The sequence below is a fragment of the Thunnus maccoyii genome, chromosome 11 (assembly GCF_910596095.1).
Source record: "Thunnus maccoyii chromosome 11, fThuMac1.1, whole genome shotgun sequence".
Lineage (NCBI taxonomy): Eukaryota > Metazoa > Chordata > Actinopteri > Scombriformes > Scombridae > Thunnus > Thunnus maccoyii.
Window position 1 is genome coordinate 23,986,482 of NC_056543.1, and position 19,852 is coordinate 24,006,333.

A 19,852-nucleotide genomic window follows, 5' to 3' on the forward strand; every position below is an offset into this window, starting at 1 on the left:
TGGAGAGGAAGGTGGTCCCACTGTGGACTGTACATACATCAGTTTGGACGTGCCAGTCTGATGTGGTGTCTACAAGGCAGTAGCCATGCTGTGTCACGTATACACAGCACTCTGTAGGATCCTGAGCGTCAAGGCTCAGGCTGTGTGTTAAGGAGCTGCCCCCGCTCTCCTGGAAGGTCAGCCGCTCTGCACTTGAAAAGCTTTTCGTGTGCATCTATGCATTCGACGAGCCTGCTTGCCTGGCTGACTGCTTGCCTGCCTGCCTGCCTGTGTGTCAGTTTCTAATGATGAAGATGATGGAGGGAATCAAAGAGGAGATGGAGCTGACGTTGGGGTGAGCTCTCCATGGGACACCAGGTGATTGGGGAGGGAGCTTTGAAGCAACTTGTTGGATGGCTGTCCATTAATGTAAAATATTTCCTTTTCAAAGGGCTTTATTCAAGCTTGGAGTAGCGGAGCCCATAGGGGTCAAGGTGTCTGGCAGAATAATCTCTTTCTCTAAAGAGAGAGATAGATAAAAGAAAGCATAGTGCAGTGACCTGGCCATCTCCTTAGCCATTTCTGCCGTCATGGTTTCAGAAATACCTTCGTAAAAGGAGAAAAGTGCAGGAGACAATCCTTGCAATGAGCGGTCTCTGGTTACATTAAAAGAATTTTATACATGCACGTTGCCAGTAAATCAGGCTGAGGCTGGAGCGAGAGACTTAGACCTCTCCAGCCTATTTGATCTGTGAATGTTATAAACCATGCTTTTTGATCATTCCTGGATCTCTATTTATTTAGTTTGGTCAGGGATCAATGTGACTCATGGCACATGAAGCAGCCAGTGGTTCTCACAGATCAATTTTCTCCAGTCACCATGAACTGTAGAGGGACAGACAGAATTTTATCCACCAAGTAGCAGGTTTATGAATAGTGAATTATGGCTTCGTAAATCGCTCCATCCGTTTTAAGTTACCACGATACAGTTACGGGTCTATCTTGGCTTATGAGAGCGACAGTAAGAAGGAGCAAGAGAGAGGTTACTGCAAAACTTGAGTAAGAGTCAAAGATCACAGTGCACTCATCATTTGGTGTGACAATCCCTCTTGTCTCATCCAATGAGGCAAAGGGGAGACATGGATGACACACAGCAGTCCAGCCTGCTCATGACCCCTATTAAATCCGAGCAAATCTTTGATATGTACTTTGATACCATATTTTATTGATACTGGAGGGGTGTTCATAATATCAAGTACAGTTCTGCATTCCAGGAGATCAGAGCGAGGGCTGTTTTGTCTCAAAAGCTGTCCCATGACCCTTGAGGGGTCCCCATAAGCTCTCACACAACTGCACCTAGGCTGACTCTAGTCCACTTTAGTTTTTACAAGAGATTGTGATGTATGGGCTCGCCATGTTATATCTGTCTAAAGTTTCTCTTTCATGCACACACCCACATTTCTTCAGTGATCCATCTACTAATGATCAGCCTGTTTAGGTATTCTACTCTAATGTTGTTAAATGCACGTTTGCTTCACCAAGTTGCCATCAAGCATGAAGTTTAATCGCATGGCAAGATGCCACATTTGCCACCATCCATCTGTGCAGTATTTTAATTGCCCACATTTAATTTCATGAATAAGCACCTCCAAAACCTTTCCGATACACCCGTTAATCGCTGTCAGTTTGAGAGTATTTGTCTTTAACATATTTTTCAGTAGCATAAGTGGAATCAGAAAACAAAACATTCCAATCTGAACATCTCCACAACACGCTCACACACAAGCACTCAATGTCTTCAGTCTCTGATCTGACCTGACAACTCCTAAGCTACCGTTTCCTCATGTTGCTTAACTCAGACCACATTTCTCCCAGAGAGCCTCTCTCCTCTCACTAGCCGGACCTCTCTCCCCATTCCATCCCTCTTTCTCCCTGTTCCTGTAGCCCAGCATCTGGTTTGAATATAGTGGCGTGTGCTACTGTGTTACTGATAGAAGTTGGGACTGTAGGCCTCTCTTTGATTTTTTTTTTTCTTCTTTTTTTTCCATCCTCCTCATCTCTCTTCCTGCTCAGCTCATACAATGCTTGCGTTGAGAGAACAAAGTTGTGTGTGCAGCTTCTGTTGTTTATTTGTGGATTATTGTGTATAGATTGATTACAGGAGAGTGTGTTCAGTGTTAATGTGTTCAGTGTTAAAAATTAATGTTTTTTTTATATATTATTTATTCTAATTGATGTATGCTTTGTCAATTGCTTACTTTGGTCACATATTTTTTGTGTATGTGATGCAATGTTTATTCTTATGACCATGCTTAATGGCCAATATCTTTGTGGTTGGGACATTTCCTTGAAGGAATTGGATTTGTATTGCTTTCTTAAGCAATTCATTCAGTACTCTTTTGGTGAATGGAGCTACAACAAATCACCACCAATTTTCAGACTCTTTTTAGCATTTTTTGCTAAGCAAGTAGTGATCTGCTGTGACGCTAACTTTGCTTGCTTTCAAGATATTCAGTTTTTAATCTTACAACTTTACACTGTTTGAAGGGATGAGCATCTTTATTAATAATTCCAAAGTGCAAACTGACCAAAAAATGAAATAAAATAATCATGGCTTATGTCCTGTCTTGCAGACAGAGGCCAGGGAGACCATTCCCAGGATGTTGGCAGAACTGGACCTGGGCCGGACAGAGAAGTGTGTGAGGGTGAACTCGGTGTCCAGTGGCTTAGCTGAAGCTGACCTACAAGTCATCCTGGAGGCTGAGGTTCTCCCTCCTGCGATAATGTTGCCCAAAGTGGAGGACACACAGGAGGTGCAGTGGGTAAGCTACAAATCTTGGCCCATCTTAGAAGTCCTGCTATGGTTTTCAAGTCGCAATACATGCAAAAACTAAACAAGACTAAAAATACCCATGACATTTCTTTCTTTTACCTTTGGGTGTCTAAAACTCTGTGGTATTCTTACACAAACTCATGAAGTAAGGGGAAACCACAGGAATCTTCAAAGCAATCATAACAAACTTTTCCATTTCTCAGTAAAAGTGGGAATCGATCCCTGCGGCAGGACTCAGGGACAGACGGGGTGTTTTTCTTGGCTGCCGCTCAAGAAACGGATGACATTTCTTCGGATTAGCTTCAGAAGCTCGATAGCTCTCTGTAACAACACAATGGTGCCTTCTGCCACTGCTGAACTTACCGCTTCAAACATATCGTGGCTAAGAATTCTTTAAATCACAATTAAAGTATTCCTGCCAGATATAGGCATAATAAATAAAACCTACACATCATTAAATAAGCAAATGTATTGCAACTATCCACACATATTGTAAAGTCAAGTCACTGAAGTTCTAGTTGATGAGAAAGATCAGAAACTGATATCTAGACAGTCAAAAGTAACTCAGACAGCAAAAGCCAGTTAATCGCCTATGATTTCACTCACTAAAAGTCTTCATAGATTTATCATAAACTCATAAACCACATTTGATGTCAGACATTACAAGCTTTGCACTCTTGGAATGGTCATTGATAATTACACCAATGAAATAAAGATTGCCCACTAGTATTGTTCCCAGTTTTTTTTCTTATAAATGACTGTTTACAATTTGTCTATACTAACTTAGCCTGTGCCCTAGTTAAGAGGTGTTTGTCTGGGCGTGGCCATCCCTCTGGCTTTATATAAAGGGGCGCTGTACGGATGTCAGGTCCTGAAAGGTCAGGAGACAGTGACATCATTAATGCAGGGCTTTCTGATCAGCTCCATATGGTTCACTTACCAGGAGGAACCAGGTTACTGTCTGCCTCCTTCACGGTCTGGATACAGATTAACGGTGCTTTATTTACATTCAATTCAAAAGCATTTATTACTCAAATTTGTCACCTCTTAACCTCTGAGTGTGTGTGTGTGTTCTCTCTTTGCATACACTTTCACATAGGTAAGCAGTTTTTACTCCAGCATTTTAAAGTGGCTAATTTATGGTGTAAAGCTACAAACTTTCAGAGCAGTGACTGAGCAAGAGGAGAAATTAATATTTGTTTAAGAGAAAAAGAAAGAGAGATGTAATCAGCAGTGAAAAGAGGGTGTCTAGTCTGGCTTTTTCCCCTCAGCATTACTGTGAAACTCACACAAACACACACACACACACACACACACACACACACACACACACACACACACACACACACATACATGCATATACACTCATACATGGTCTTGGGGCAGGAGCAGGAAGTTTTTAACTAGTGGCTTAATTAGAACACGTCTATTTCCTGCTGCCCTTTCTTCCACATATAATTGCTGACAGGTGTTCACCGATTCTCTCCCCTCACTCAGCCATTTCTCCCTTTGCTGCTTTTCCCTACTTAAGAAAGTAATTTTTGTTCTGCATTAATTTCTTTTTGTAAAACCTTCCACTTTTACTATTATTACTATGCTGAAAATAGCCAGCAGCTCCAAAATGTGATTAATTATCTTTCTTTTCACCTTTTTATACTTTTATAGCTTTGTTGAAAAAGACATTTAAAGTTTTATAAGTCTGTTTCTGTTGATGTACGTCAACCCTTAATATTATTTAGAGAAAACAAATGACAGCTCCATGTGGCAGAAATATCTGTGAGCGCAACTCTGTTTGCACATTTGATTTACAGTGTGTTTATCAGTGTGTTTCTGCAATAGCAGGTGCATGTGTGCTCCTGAAGCAGAGTCATGTCTGTAACTCCGGATGGGACCTTGATTCATTCATGTATGCTTGTCTAATCTCATCTTTGACCCTTCAACTTTTTTTTTTCTCCGTCTCATTTGCACATGCTTTCCCGTGTGTCTGTAAGCATGTGTCTGATTTTCTCCACTCTTGTAAGGCAGCGCAGTAAATCCCTCACTTGTTTATTTTTCTCCCTTTTTATTGATATTAGCACAGGAACCTCCAGACTGATTTGTCGCTAAAAGATGGACTTGCTTGTTCCCCTTTGTGTGAAAATCTTTAGCTCTGCCTTTCTCCTCTCCCCCAGCCCTTGTGTGACTGACAGGCCTTATTGGGCTATAACAGGCGTAACTCCCTCCTTTGTCTGAGGACAATTCTCACACAGATTCGGAGCCGTGTGCATTCTTTGCCCACCACACTATTTGGTGTGCACTGGGACCGAAAGAATCGCACCCTGTCCCGCTCCTCCTCCTCTACTCCTCCTCCTGTCCCCTCCCCTCATCCCTTTCTCCGCTTCCCCTCTGTGAAATGAACACTTCAGCAGGCCGGAAACATTTAATCTGGCCCCCTTTTGAAGAAAATTAATTGAAACTTGTCCCACTATAGCTTCCTTTCTCTAGCTCCATCTCTCCCTCCTTCTCTTTTCATGATTGGGTGGCGAAATTGTCAGAGGGCTTGTTTGTAGCGTGGCTTTGAATGGCAAGAAGAGGTGTTATTTCTTCTTTTTTTCTCTTTTCTTTTATTTTTTCAATTCAGTAGTGAATAACATAAAGGGTCCTAGTTTTGAGAGCCATTGACAGCTAATGGTTGCTGTACACGACAGAGGAACAATGAACAAGCACTATAGTGCCTCTTATGCAGTGTAAATCAGGCCCTCAAAGTGTATAATAGCTGAAGAGGAGAATACAGCAGAGGGACAGAAACATGTAATCAGAGAGGCTTGGAGGCTCTTTAGCCAGCGGTGCCGCATTGAGCTGTCATTTGTTTTCCTTCAGCAGAATCCAAACAGTCTGCTCAGCTCGCCGCAGCCTTGTTAGGGGTTTGCGTGGCACAGCATAGTGGTGGTAATCTCTGTGTGTAATATCAGCTAGGTTTCCCCACAATGGGCCATATCTATCTAGTTTCCTATGTCACAGAAATAGGTTTATCTACACCCTCTTTTCACACTCCCTCTCGGACACCCCCCCCCCCCCCCCCACCCCCACCCCTTCCTGTGTTTGCGAATGAGGGGGGATATTATGCTAAGCCCCCAGCGTTAGTTTTTATGTTGCCATAGCAGCCTTGCTCCCACAGGGTTGTGACCTCAGATGATTACAGTACAAAGCCTATTGGGTCTTGAAAACCTCTTTGAAGATGAAAAGTCTTTGATGGTTTGTATTTATGCAAATCTCTCAGATATGATTTATCCAACTGAGATTGAATGGAGAGATGATTAAAATTGCCCCTATTTTTGAAATCCTTCAATGGAGGCCCACTCTTTCAGTTTTGAGAACAAGAGTGGTGAGTGCGAGCACGGGGGTTATTTTGCTCTTCATTTAGAAAAATAGCAGTGCTGTACCTGAGGTTATTTATATCTGTCTTTTTCCTGGTGTGTCAAAGAGGGAGTGAGAAAAAGGAGAGGAAGGGGGGACATGGAGTTAGACATTTCTACTCTGAGCTTTTGCGCTCTCCTTTTTTTTTTTTTTTTTTGGACTGGCTTTGAAAGGAAATATCTGACGGAGGGGGCTTTTGTGTGTTTCCAGATGATAGATTTTGGAATTTGGGCTACCCCACTGGCAGTCCAGGGCTAGCTGTGAACTGGTCTGTTGGAAAAAATTGGAATGCTTTGGTCTTCAAAGAATTAAACTTGGTTTTAAAGCCCTACTTAGGTGAGCTTGCATATTAGCAGGAGTTGTGCAGAAGAAAGGCCTCAGCAAAGTGTCACATAACACTCTGATTGTTGCTCCGGTCTCCCTGTTCCCTGCCATGGAGGGGGGATGCAAAACAGAATAATGTAGGAGTAAAACACACTCAAAGACATCCCAAATCTTGTTTCTTCTCTCCTTTTCGGTAGTTTGTTTCTTCTTCGGTTTTGCCGGGCGTATGCATGTGCTCATGCGTGTACGTGTGCATTTACATGTGTGCACACTCTCTCAGGGGAGCACATGCTGTATCTGTGCAGAGCCTCTGAAAGAAGGTAGAGCAGAAGACTTCAGACGAAGGGGGAACCCTGGTGATAATGTAAAATATTTCATTTCACTCGCTTTTGTTGCTACTCTCCTGTGCTCGCTCTCTCCGCCATTTGAACCCTCATAGATGGGTTTCTGAGTAAGGACTGAAATGGGAACAGTAATAGGTAATAACAGGTAATAAAGGTGTCAGGATTCATATCAAAAGTGAGTTTGTGCATGTTAAGATTTCTTCTTTTCTTCTCTCTGTCTTACCCCACAGTGGATTTTGAAAGATGTATCATATCATTTTTGTATTGTTACTGCTGTAACATTTTTTCTTTTCTTCCAGTTTTAAATTCATCCTGACACAAGAGCTCAATATCTCAGTAGGACTTTCCTGTTCTGACATTCATATAAGTAATAATGCATTGAGGAGTCCACTGAGGGCGGCAGCTGCACTTTACTACACGATTTACAGAAGAGCAGGAACTTGAACAGAAATACAGTCCAGCATTGAAGATCTCTGCATATTATTAACAATATTACAAATGGAAACTGATCATAAGTCTGAGAAGTTATTATTAAGAGCAAATGCTGCAGAGAATAATGTATATATGCTCTAACAAAGCACAAACGTCTGATGAATAGGACGACTGTGACTGTACAAAGTAGTGCAAACAAATGAATTTATTATGTTTGTATGGAGGAGAATTGTTTTCTATTCACATAAGCAGTGAGTGTAGTTAATGAGTTGTGCATGAGATTGTCCCTGTGTGTTTAGTTTGTTGACAGGTTTCAGCACAACTTGAAAGGACGGGCACTGACAGAACCCATTCGCCTGGTCACCTTTGTGGAAACTGCTGTGGGCCTGCTTAATTTTAAGGTAAATTACAAACAAACCCCCAAAAACTGCCTGCGTAAGACATTTTGCTGTTTGTCCATTGTTCACTTTAGATTAAAGACTGCGTCAGCGAGCGAAGCTCTCCACGTGTCCAAAATGAAAGGGATTCAAAGCTTTCGGACAGTCTCTCAAAATGAGCCTTTTTTTTGTTTCCTTTCTCTCTGTGTCTCTCTGTATCCCTCTCCAGACATGCTGACATTTTTTAATTAGAACCATTTTAATATCATCATAGCGGAAAAGTTCTTAATGATATTTTGGCAAGCTTCAAAGCAGTTCCTGATATAGTACAGCACGACCTTCAGCTACATGGGGAAAAGGGCATGGTTTGGGGCATTTGGGGAGAAACAAGCTGTCCTTCCTCCTTTTGATTTGTCTTTTAGTTCTCCACTCTAGTTCTGTGACTGTGTTTGTGGTTTTTTGTGTGTGTGTGTGTGTGTGTGCGCGTGTGCGTGTGTGTGTGTGTGTGTGTGTGTTTTGATGGCAGGGGGTGCCTCTGTGTGCTTTCTTGAGAACACCTTGTATCTTTGCCCAGACTGAACCCCGGGTTACAAGCACAGGGAAAAAAAAAACACTGTTGAACAGCTAGTGGTGAAATTAATTTGGAAGCCAACAAAAGCGGGAGAAACACTCTTATTGTTTCACACTCTTCACCACAGACAATCACCTTCCATATTTTAAAAAAACAAAATCCTCATTCAATAGTAATTGTGGTGGCCAGCCAGGCTAATTTTATCAATACTTTTTGACATTTTTTGACATTTTTCAACTCATTGTTTGACATTTTTTTGGAGCAGGTGCCTTTTTTCAATACCTCACCTCAAAAATATACAACAATAGATCTTTCAGAGCTTAAGCCAGATAAATAAATGAAAGTACTGAGGTTTGATTCCCAACCCTACTTAACAAGGTGTCTTGGGACAGCCAAGAGTGAAGAGGCATCCTTTAGTTCTGGTATATTCTGTTTGCTTTTGTGTATTTATGTGTGTCTGCAGGTGGCACATTTAGTAGGCTACCATATTAATATCACTCTCTATATAAATGAAACTGGAATGAAAGTAAGGGTTTGAAAGATGTGTTCATTACATATTTGATAATAATATGTTAGTGTCTAATGATGGCTGTTTTTAGATGCTTTTCTGACACTCAGAAACCCAGACTGTTTGAAGTTTGAACTACTGCAGGAATATTGAAGTATAATTAGATTTATTCAGTAGCGTTTGTGCCAAGATGTCCAACATTCCTCTCCCTCTTTGCATCTGTGTCACTTTAGTCAGCCTGTATTATACTAATGTATATTCTCTCCAGGTGGTCTGTGAGGAAATCCGTCGCCTTGCTCCCAAGGCTGGTCTTCATCATGACGGCGTGGTGTTTGGCTCTGATGACTTCTGTGCAAGCATAGGTAGCTATTATACCTTCTGCTTAACTTTCTCGCTCTTTTCCATGTGCTGTTCTCTCTTTCTCCTTTCTGGATTTTTGGCAAAAAAAACAACAGGTTAAATTGAGTTTAATAGCTTGTCTGTTATTAAATGCCTCACAGCTCTCTATTTTGAAGGAATTATTGGATGACTGCAGGCTCAGTGGTTACAAATACAGTATTTCTTTCATTGAAAAAAGAGATGATTTGTGATAGTGGGATATGTGATTGATGATACATGACAAGGTGTCCTGATATACAAAGATAATGAATGAAAGGGAGCTCATTATTTTCTATATCAGGAAACAAAAGGAGTTTCTGATCACACTTATGCCACCATGCCACTTACCACAGGTAAAAAAAAAATGTTACCAGTTAAACCCACAATTAGGTGTATTTACCAGTTATGATCTGTGGTTAACATGTTGATTTGCACTCTTTTTGAGGCTGATGGACACTAAATACATCAGATAGTGTTTTCCATGGCCATGACAAACAGTAAACTGGATTTATCAGCAGCATCTAAAGATTTAATCTGATGGTCTGGAGCACAAGTTTACCAGGAGAAATATTCAAATGTTGTGACCTCTGCACTCTTTCATTCATCTGTCCGTAACCCCTCACTATCCTACCTCTTATCTACTTGCACATGCGCTCGGCTCGCTCTCTGAGATCTTGAGATATATCTTTTTTTCTAGGTGCCACACGGACTAAGGATGCCAGGGAGCTCCTTTATGCAAGGCAGAAGGTGGTTGTGACCACCAAAGCATTTGGGCTACAGGCTATCGACCTGGTCCACATCGACTACAAAGATACGGAGGGGCTGAGGCAACAGGCCCGAGAGGGAGCTCTCATGGGCTTCACAGGTAAAGTTCTTTATATCCGAGTGTCAGATCTGCCTCTGTCCCATTTAACTAAGGTCACTTTAGTCCTGATTTCATTATTTATGTCCGCCACCCTTACTTCTGATACTCCTGGTTCCTCTAATTGCTTCACATCTTTCTCAGTGGTTGTTCTTTATGTGTATCCCATCTTTTCTTCACTCTTGTCAGTGGCACCATAATGGACTTCCCTCAAATGTTTCCTAAAACAGTGGAAAAGTGCCCAACATCTCCTGGCTTTTCATGTAGATATACATGTTTTGCACATAGCAATGAAGATCTCACCTCTTTGTCTGTGATTTTAGAACCGGCTGCTTGTCTTCATCTATTTTTTTTATTTTCTTATTTTTAGTTTCAAGTGAATTGTGAACAACGGTGCACAACCATTAAATGCTTGTCTGACATTTCTGTTGTGCCCACCGGGAATGGTTTTGTGCCCATATGTGTGCACTTGGGTGCATACCTGCTCGCGTGCAAATGTGGGTCTGTGTGCAAGTATGATTAAAAGGAGTTATTAGAAAAGAGTGGTAGCATCTACTTTAACAGCGCTCTCTGTGTGTCTGTAGCCAGGCAACGCTCTCAGAATGTGTGTGTATGTGTGTGTGTGTGTGTGTGTGAGTGAACACAGAAGGCAGGACAGCCTGTTCCAAAGTGGATATTCCACTCATTCTTCCTTCGCTGCAGCAAATATATGTGTTCTGGTGTTTTCTGTCCTGAAAATTGATTATCCAAAATCTGATATGTTTCCCTTTTGGTCTGGACCCACACAAACTGTGAAAAAAAAGAGAATTGCATTTCATAATATACTGTATGCTTTCTATGTTGTAAACGTTTAGATTTTTCTTCTCCTATGTGAGATCATTGAATAGAACCACACAACGTCAGACAGTAGTCAGCTTTCACACTGGAAATGGAAAGAAAAGGAGAGAAAGAAGCACTTGGCACTTTCATGGAAAATGGTGAATCCTGAGCAGACTCTCCACTGGCCTTAGATACACGTTACCTGCACTTCACATCATCAAATCATCTTGTAGGTGAGCTTCTTGCTGTCTCATACAGCAACTGATTTTCCAGATGACCTCATTTGCCACCTCTATTCTCTGGTGCTGCAGGCTTGTGAGTGTGTGTGTGTGTGTGTATGTGCATTTCTGGGCATTTTTTTTCTGTTTAGATTATTTTAACTTTTCTTAATTTAACATTTGTCTTTTTTCATTTCTAGAATGAGAAATTTACCCACTGAAATTGGATATGTTGCCTATTAGTTTTAGCACAAGGGTTCCTCAAATGTATGCAGAATTTATAAATATGATGTTTTACTTTTTTGAATCTTAATGATTTGGGACTAATCTATTACAGGAAATAGAAATTAATCAAAGAAGGCAACAGCCTCATGGTGTTGTTTATAGAAGGTAAAAGATATAAAAGCTAATGAAGGCAACAGCCGGTTGATGAAATAAATGGTTAGATTTGATATGGTACAGAACCATTCAAGGCACTGGATTAGTGGCTTACAAGCCATGGGCACTCTGTATAATCTTAGTTAGTAGCTATTACTGGCCCGAGTGTGCTTAAGCAATAATACGGTGCAGCCAAAAGCCTCTACCTGTGCAGTAATTGACCTTGGCACTACCTAAGCCGCATACAGCACCCATTAGCACTGAGCACAGAAAACACTGGTGAAACACAAACACCCGGTGCTACTGGTGCACCGGACAGTGTGGAGGCAAAATCCTGCAAAACCATGACAACTATCAGGTCTGTTGGGAAGGAACTTAATTAATAAAGAGGCTTTAATAGTGCAGCGTCTTTTACTTTTTAAGCGCCGTGTTTCACGTGCTGTAAACGGTGTGCTGCTGCTAAGACTCAGCGATCCTACTAAAACATGTTTGCCTGTCGGAAATAGAAAACGATTCCACAAAATTCTCTGCTTTTTAGGGTCCACATTTCACTTCCATCCCCGTGACCCTGCCCATCATTCGCCTGAGAGCACTTTGCTAAATAGCAATCCTCCAATGAGATGCCAGCACCACATGGCAGGCCGGGATTGGCTGGAGGGCATGAATGATGCATTTTAGGAGAACCAATGGGTTGTAACTGAGGGCACCTGAGTCACCCTGTCTGTTTCTTCGCTCTGTCATTCTCCTGTTGTCCTACACACACACACACACACACACACACGCACACACACACACACACACACACAAAGAGACACCCTCTTACAGTATATTTAAGCCTGCCAATTTCAGTGTGGAAACATGCTCCCGTCTTCAGCTACAGAAGTAAAACAGGTGGCAGAGGAGGGAAATACACTCCTCTTGCTTCACTCCTGGAAGGCAACATGCATGCTTTCACCCGACACACACACACACACACACACACACACACACACACACACACACACACACACACACACAGGTTGTTGCATAGAAACAGATTCATAATATTCACAAAGAAAAAAAGGAAAACCAAAATACTGGAGGTGCGCAAAGACACGCACACACATAAACATAAAACCACATGCAAGATTGCACACACACACACTCATACACATCTCCAGCGTGGCCCTGGGGAGTCCTCAGGCTGCCGTCCAACAGAAAATGTGCAGTTGCAGTCCCTCAGCCTTACACAAACAAATACACACATGCTTGAATGCGTTTGCGCTGACCTCCATGCAAATACAAGATGAACATTACAAATTAAATGCATTTTCACGCTTCGTTGGAAGGTATCTGTTGATCAGAAGTTTGCCGTTAAATGAATGATGTCCTCTCATTCCAAGAATTGTTCAAGCCTTTAACTACAGTGTGTTGACTGTGTAACTGCCGTGTATGTGTGTGTTTTTCTGGGGTTAACCGGGGTGAGCGGAGCTGGATGAAGGGAGTGGGTTCTCTACTCCCCTTTCCTCTCCTGTCTTCGCCTCTCCTCTCCCCTCCTCGCCTCTCCTCCTCTCTCCTGGGCAAAATTTTTTGCTCGTGCAGCCCGCCCGCCCAGCCACCTTGAAGGATTTGTTGTCAGCGACAGAGCTAAGCCCTAAAGTGTCGAGTTCCTGCTGGCTGCCGCTGAGCCGTCGTTCTCACCAGACGTTTCATAACCTTAACTTATCACTACAAGTTTGATCTGCAAATGTACATGGGATTATGTCTGTGGCGTTCGCCCACATTTAACTGAGAGGGAGTGGGAGCCGGAGGGTGGGGATTGTGTCAGACAGAGCCTTAACTCCATGTTAGGCTTCTGTTTCAGTTGGATATATTTCTGAAATTGCCTGAGGAAAGGTGTATGACTACTGAGACTAAAGCATATACAGAAATTGTATAAAAGCAAATATAGAACTGTATTAATAGATAAAACAATTATTTTCTTCATATTTACAAATTCAATTACAGATTTTTATTTTTGTGAAGAAAAGTGTATGGTTTGCTGAACTGTTTGTGTGTGTGTCAGCTGTGTCTAGGTTCAGTCAGGCTCTCACAGGCTGCCCTATTGTCAGTGTGCTGTTCTCGATGACTTCAGTCACATATTGAAATCTAACTAAGCGTTCAGCAAAGTGCTTTGTTGCAAGCAGAGAGAGGAGACACTTGATGTCCTTAATGACGCACAGTATCGTCTGGTCTTGTGCTGGCTCCCTGACTCACCTCAGTGACACATAAACACAACACAATTTACTCTTCTGCTTTTCTTGTGCCTGCTGCCTCTCTGTGTCATCGTCCCTTTCTCACATGAACGGTGCCAGCTGCAACCAAAATTACTCCCAGTTCTCAGACTTTGTTTTTTTTTTTTCCCGTCAAGTTATGTACGACCTTTACTTTTATAGTTTTCATACAGACAGATGTGTTTAGTCATTATAATCAGGGAGAATGTATGGTACTCACTGTGTTATTGATAGCTCTGTGCCAACAAGTGAGAACATTGTTCTTTTAACTCAAATGGCTTTTTTATTAAATGTAATGTGAAGCCACAGAAACCCTGCCGTTATCATTAGAATATGTCACTTTCTTTCTGTGTGTGTGTGTGTGTGTGTGTGTGTGTGTGTGTGTGTGTGTGTGTGTGTGTGTGTGTGTGTGTGTGTGTGTGTGTGTGTGTGTGTGTGTGTGTGTGTGTGTGTGTACAGGTAAGCAGGTTATCCACCCAGGGCAGATCCAGGTTGTGCAGGAAGAGTTCTCCCCCAGTCAGCAGAGGGTCCAGTGGGCGAAAGAGCTCATCGCTGCTTTTGACCAATATCAAAAGGAGGGAAAGGTAACGTTAACTTCTTATGACAAAAAGTGAAAAGATTATTTTTTTTCAGAGAAAAAAAAAAAAAAGATTATACTACTAATGTTGTGTTTTGGAGAAGAATTGCTGACCATAGTTGCTGAGACAGTTTGTGAACAAACTCACCAAAAATAGGTTGTATATTAATATGTATGACTTGACAGATGAGTAAATGTAGTTGTATAAATTACATATTTTTCTTTGCCTAAAATGTAATTTTTAAGCAGCAGGCTTTTTTAGTCCACACATGACTCAAAAAATTAGGTAAAAGATATCCTGACTTCACAAATAAAACTTTTTTTTGATAAAACCTGTTACAAATTAAGAAAAGGGGATAAACTAAGTGTTTAAAAAAAAAAAAAAAACACCAAACCATACTCAAATTAATGGCTCCAGCATGATACCGTGTCTGTGGTGACTGTGTGTTGAGATGACAGAGGTCTGTCTGTGCTCTGAGACTCGGACTGATCCTTTGTGTACCCTCTCACACACCTCTCTAGTTCCAGATAATGCATACTGTACACCCCTGGGTAACTCTAAGAGACAACATAGGAGACAGGGGGGTAGTCGGGCCAATTAAGTGTACAATATTATTGTTCCTAATTTAGTGCATGGTTGGATCCTGTGTGTTGAGCTCTGTGGGTTATCTGCTGAGGTAATACACAATCTGCCCACAACTCTCTCCCTGCCAGGGCTGCGCCTACTAAGCATCGCCCGAGGGATTCATATCCTACCCATCCCTCTGCCGCGGTGTGTGTGTGTGTGTGTGTGTCTGTGTGTTTGTGTGTGAGGGGATGAACAGTGAGCAGGGTCAGTCCTTTTGTCTAACAACACGACAGGTGCTTGCTTTTCATAATTCTCACCTCCAGCTATTGACTGCATTTTTTGTCTTGAGCTTTCTTGGAGATTTTTTTTTTCCCCAAAACAAATAGGTGCACTAGTGTCACCAATAAATGCCACTTTGATGTCTCAAAGTAGTATTTTATACAAGCAGATGTGTAATTCACACATTTCCTTTATGGAGTTCCATTTTCTTCTGAAACATACATTACAGATGAAAAATGAAAAATAAGACTGAAAGTGCGCAACCATTTTATGACACATCCCCATACACACAAAATAGGCCCTATGATGATCCCCTAAACTGGCATTTTCTGATTTTTGCACAGTAATCTTAAGTACTCCCTCTCTGCCTGTAAACATCATCCCTAACCGAGAATGTTTTTAATATGTAAAGCTATATAAAGTGCTTCTGCTCTAACGTTGCTCTCTCTACTCTCGTTTCTATTGGGATCCTGTTCAGGGTGCGTTCACCTTCCGCGGCAGCATGATTGACATGCCCTCGCTGAAGCAGGCGCAGAACATCCTAACACTCTCCGCCACGGTGCCGGAGAAGTAACACGACTGGAAAACGGGAGGAGCCGCACGCCTAAACCCTGACAGGAAAGGTCAAAGGAAACTGGAAAATGTTGCAGGTCTCATGACAGAAACAGCACATCAGAAACTTGTTGTCACGTTTCCTGACATAAGCGGACAGTGGGAATTGTGGTTTTAATTTAAGTTTTTAAAAAAAAAAAAGTCTTGAAATGTTTTGTTGATTAAATTAACTTGATTGAGTGAAGTTTCGCTCTCGCTGCTGTGGTCTAATTTACATTTGGACTATCACCTATAATGCACTGAACAATATCAATTCTGCACGTATCTGCCTCTTGAAACTGAAACTGTTGAGGATTATTGCCCTGTGTGGGCGCTTTCTTGGCACGCTTTGCAGTGCATGCTCCATCATGTCAGTCTCATGTGCCCATGCCCTCCCGTCTCTCCTAGGTCATGATGAATGCTCTCCCATCTCCACGGTCCAGACAGCTGGGCAAAAGGGTAAACAAACACAACAAGCCACTGTTGTGGATCTATTCATCGGGCCCCAGTCTTCCAGTCAGGCCTCAGCCCCCTACCCAGGGCCTGACTCACAAACATCCAACTTCTTCTCGCTAAAAAGAAACACACAGATGGAAGAGCGTAAACTCACAATTTAGCTTTTTGTGTGCGAGTCTCCTTAGTAAAGACATGCAGCTCACTCTTTGGCAGCTGGGATCCTGCGGTCTTGATGAGGAAGGCGTGTGGCGTCAGACACACCATGACCTGTATGAAACATAGACGCATGCTGCAGGTATTCTCTATCATATATCTCATTTAACACTAAGAGTTTATTTTTTTAGTACACCTGTTATATATCAGCATCTCCAAAAACAATTTCAGTATCCACAGTTGTTAAACGGTTACATTTTGAAAAAAAAATCAACTCTTAAACGAGTTCAGTAAAGTCGTTCTCTGCGCTGTCACAAATGAATGTACAATGGAGTGCACGTCTGACTTCCAGAGACAGTGAAGTGGGTGTGATGTTAGAGTGAGACAGATTAGTGGCCATGTTGCTCCAGCAGACCAGGACCGAGGCTTTGTCTCTCTGACTGTGGATGGGAGGATAATTGGGGGGGTGTTGAATGGTTAATAGTGCCATTGGTGACCATGGTAATGAAAAGCACCATACCTCCCCTACCCCACCTCATCCACTCATCTCTCTCTCCCCTCTCTCTCTCTCTGTCTCTCTCTCTCTCTCGTACTGTATGATCTATTGTGTCTGGGGCAGGACTGTGGTCTGTGCCAGGCCAGGCCAGACAAAAAGATCGAAACCACTCCTGCACCCAGCCAAAGAACCCTAACAGTGAGCTGTCTCTTTGGCATTTGGCCACATATTTCCCTCACCCCTGGTCCACTTTTTCTGTCGTGTATTCACATTCAGCTTGTTTGTTTGTTTTCACCCAAACTACTATTATACCCTGAGGCTGGTGGGCACAACTGCTATTATGTCTGACTTTCATTAAATAAATCCACACACAGTATTCTGATAGAGACATTTCCTGGGGTCATACAAGTCTTCAAAATGAATGTTTGAAAATCTATATTTTGAACTTGGATGACTTAAACAGTATGATATTTAAACAAGATCTTTTTTAGACTCATCAGTAACAGAATTTGCAGATTGTAATTATCAGGTACTGACATGAAACATAACGTATCCTGTTTGTTTTTTGTCGTTAAATCAAGCTATGAATACTTTATTGTGACTTTTTAAACTTTCATTCATCATTTGTTGCAACGAAATCTTGTTGGAATACGATCTGAGAGGAATGCAGAACAAGTTCCCAAAGGAAAAAGAGACTTTTATTCATTCATGAATAAGTTCAACTTCAGTCAAATTTGTATTTTAATTGTTAAAAGAATTAAATTTAAATAAAAAGCTATTCCTTTGACAGTTTCATCCTGTAGTTTGATTTAATGTCCGTTGCTGACTATTCTCTCCTTCAATGTATCTGAAAATTGCAGTCGCCTGTATCTGAATGGGTATTTTCTTTAGTTTGATGAATTAAAACATTTAATACTTTGGCATTAATATGCAATTTAAAATAAAATCTACAGTCAGGATTGAGTCAGAGTCAGAGGCTTGCAGAAAGTCATTCTCAGACTCCGGCTCCCATGAGAATGTCCAGCACTCAGACTTCAACAGAGGCTCACCAGGTGACTTTAGTGGTGAAGGAGAGCAGTCTGACGGGACAACTTGGCTTTTTCCCCGAGCTGCTCTGCACCAACAGGTGTCCCTGCAGACAGGAAGGAAGATCTCAAAGCAGAGGAAGCAGTGCAGGGCATCATGCAGGGAGGAAGCAAAAAGGGCAACTCTTCTGAGGATGATGAGGAAATAATTTGGCCAGTTTATGTTTTTAAAAACAAAAAAAACATCATCTTGTGTGTGTGTGTGTGCGCGTGCCACATATAGGCTAATCTCTTTTTTTTTTTTTTTTTTTAAATTCCATCTAATAATTCTGCTCTTATTTGTTCACCCTTCCCCCTGTTTGATAAAAGGTGAAACAAACTACCTCCTTTGGTCTTATTAAAGCTCGTTTTGCTCTGCTTTCATTGCACCTCGACGAGTTTTGCAATTCAATAACATTTGAGAATGAAAAAGTAAAATATTTCAATGACATCTCTGTAGATTAGAGGAATGCATCCCTGTCTCCTTGCGCTGTGTAATTCTACATGACATTTCTATTATGTGTGGAACTGATATAATCTTCTCAGTCCGCTCGGCAGTTTTATTTAAATACATTTCCCCGGTATTCCCTGAGAGAGTAAATTACAATTAACACGATTATAACCTCACAAAATTGTGACGGGAATCAATTAGGCTGCGAGCAGTATTTCATAGGCCGGTAATGTGCTGGTCGAGATTGCTTTCATAAATTATGAGGGACAGCGCAGGCGGAGAAAATGCATGTATGCAAAACACTGTCAGAGGAAAATTAAAACGAAATGTTTTACATATTTTTCCATTAATCTAAATGGGACCCGTGTGGCAAAGATGGTTTTATTCTAATTCCCCGCCCGGGGATGCCCAAATAATGACTTGATGTTTTAATAGACTTCTAGTGACAATATATGACAAACTAATTGCAGCAAAAAAGATTATTCTAAAGCAATAAAATACCTCTTTACTGTAGCTGCTGCACAGTTTGAAAAGTGTAGCTCTATTAGCAAAAATGGCTTAAAATCTAACGTGCAGAGCTGAGCAAGATAAAACATTTAGTTTAAGCTTATTAACTCTGTTTCAATATATGGGATTATTGTTTAAATGAATTTGAACAATACGCCATCATCTGAGAAACTGTGACAAAACTGTGTCTACCACAATCAATTCTTGATTTTTAGCCCTGAGGCAGACAGCAAAATGTGTTTTCGTTATCAGTTATTGCTTTCAATAATACTAATAATAATAATAATAAATAAAGCTTTGAATTAAAAAAGAAATTAGTTCTTTTACTTTCCTCTGATAGGATTATTGAATTTTGAAATAAAAATGAAATAATTCAGCTGCATGAAAACTGATTGCACCTTTTTTGAAATGCAATTTAAGAATTAAATGTAATATAGAAAGTATGGCAGAGCGTGATGAAAGGAGGCGGATTACTTTAGAAGTATAATAGAAGTATTCTACCTTTACTTTTATGTCTCTTGTTTGGGACATTTTCTCTTCCATACTGCAGTGACAAGCAGACCAACAAATGTATTCCGTATAATTAGCTAGTTTATTCTGAATGTATGTTAATTTTAGTTTGCTTTTTTCCTCAGAAACTACAAAGTGTGTGCGTGTGTTGTGCACGTGTGTGTGTGCGTGTGTGTGTGTTTTTACGCACAGCCTTTATTTCCCCACTGATGACAGACACATGTCCAGCCTCCTGCTTTTTTCTTTTCTTTTTCTTTCTTTTTTTTTTTTTTTTAGTGCGTTTGCATGATATGAAATTCACCGCGGCCTGTCTGTACTGCATGAGTGATCTGGCACATGTGGACCATTACTAACTTCATTTGAGAAGACCTTTTGTCTGACTGTCCCCGTCAGCAAGGCGGTCCGAGGGGACGGAGCGGCGTGGCAGAAATCAGGATCAGACATGTTAAACCCCAACCCTCCCTCTCCCCCCCGCACCACCCACCCACCCTTACATTGTGGCATAAATCTTTTTGATGTACACATACCC

At 41.4% G+C, this 19,852-nt stretch overlaps 1 protein-coding gene across 1 annotated transcript in view; it reads left to right on the plus strand.

The window, feature by feature from the left end:
- Positions 1-16,555, plus strand: part of clybl (citrate lyase beta like) — a 67,919-nt gene extending 51,364 nt beyond the window's left edge. Inside the window, exons 3-8 of the mRNA XM_042426715.1 lie at positions 2,613-2,801; positions 7,608-7,709; positions 9,033-9,126; positions 9,840-10,007; positions 14,131-14,255; positions 15,574-16,555. Coding sequence (XP_042282649.1) covers positions 2,613-2,801; positions 7,608-7,709; positions 9,033-9,126; positions 9,840-10,007; positions 14,131-14,255; positions 15,574-15,669 — 774 coding nt within the window. The 3' untranslated portion in view covers positions 15,670-16,555. The remainder of the gene's footprint in view (positions 1-2,612; positions 2,802-7,607; positions 7,710-9,032; positions 9,127-9,839; positions 10,008-14,130; positions 14,256-15,573) is intronic.
- The last annotated feature ends 3,297 nt before the right edge of the window (positions 16,556-19,852 follow it).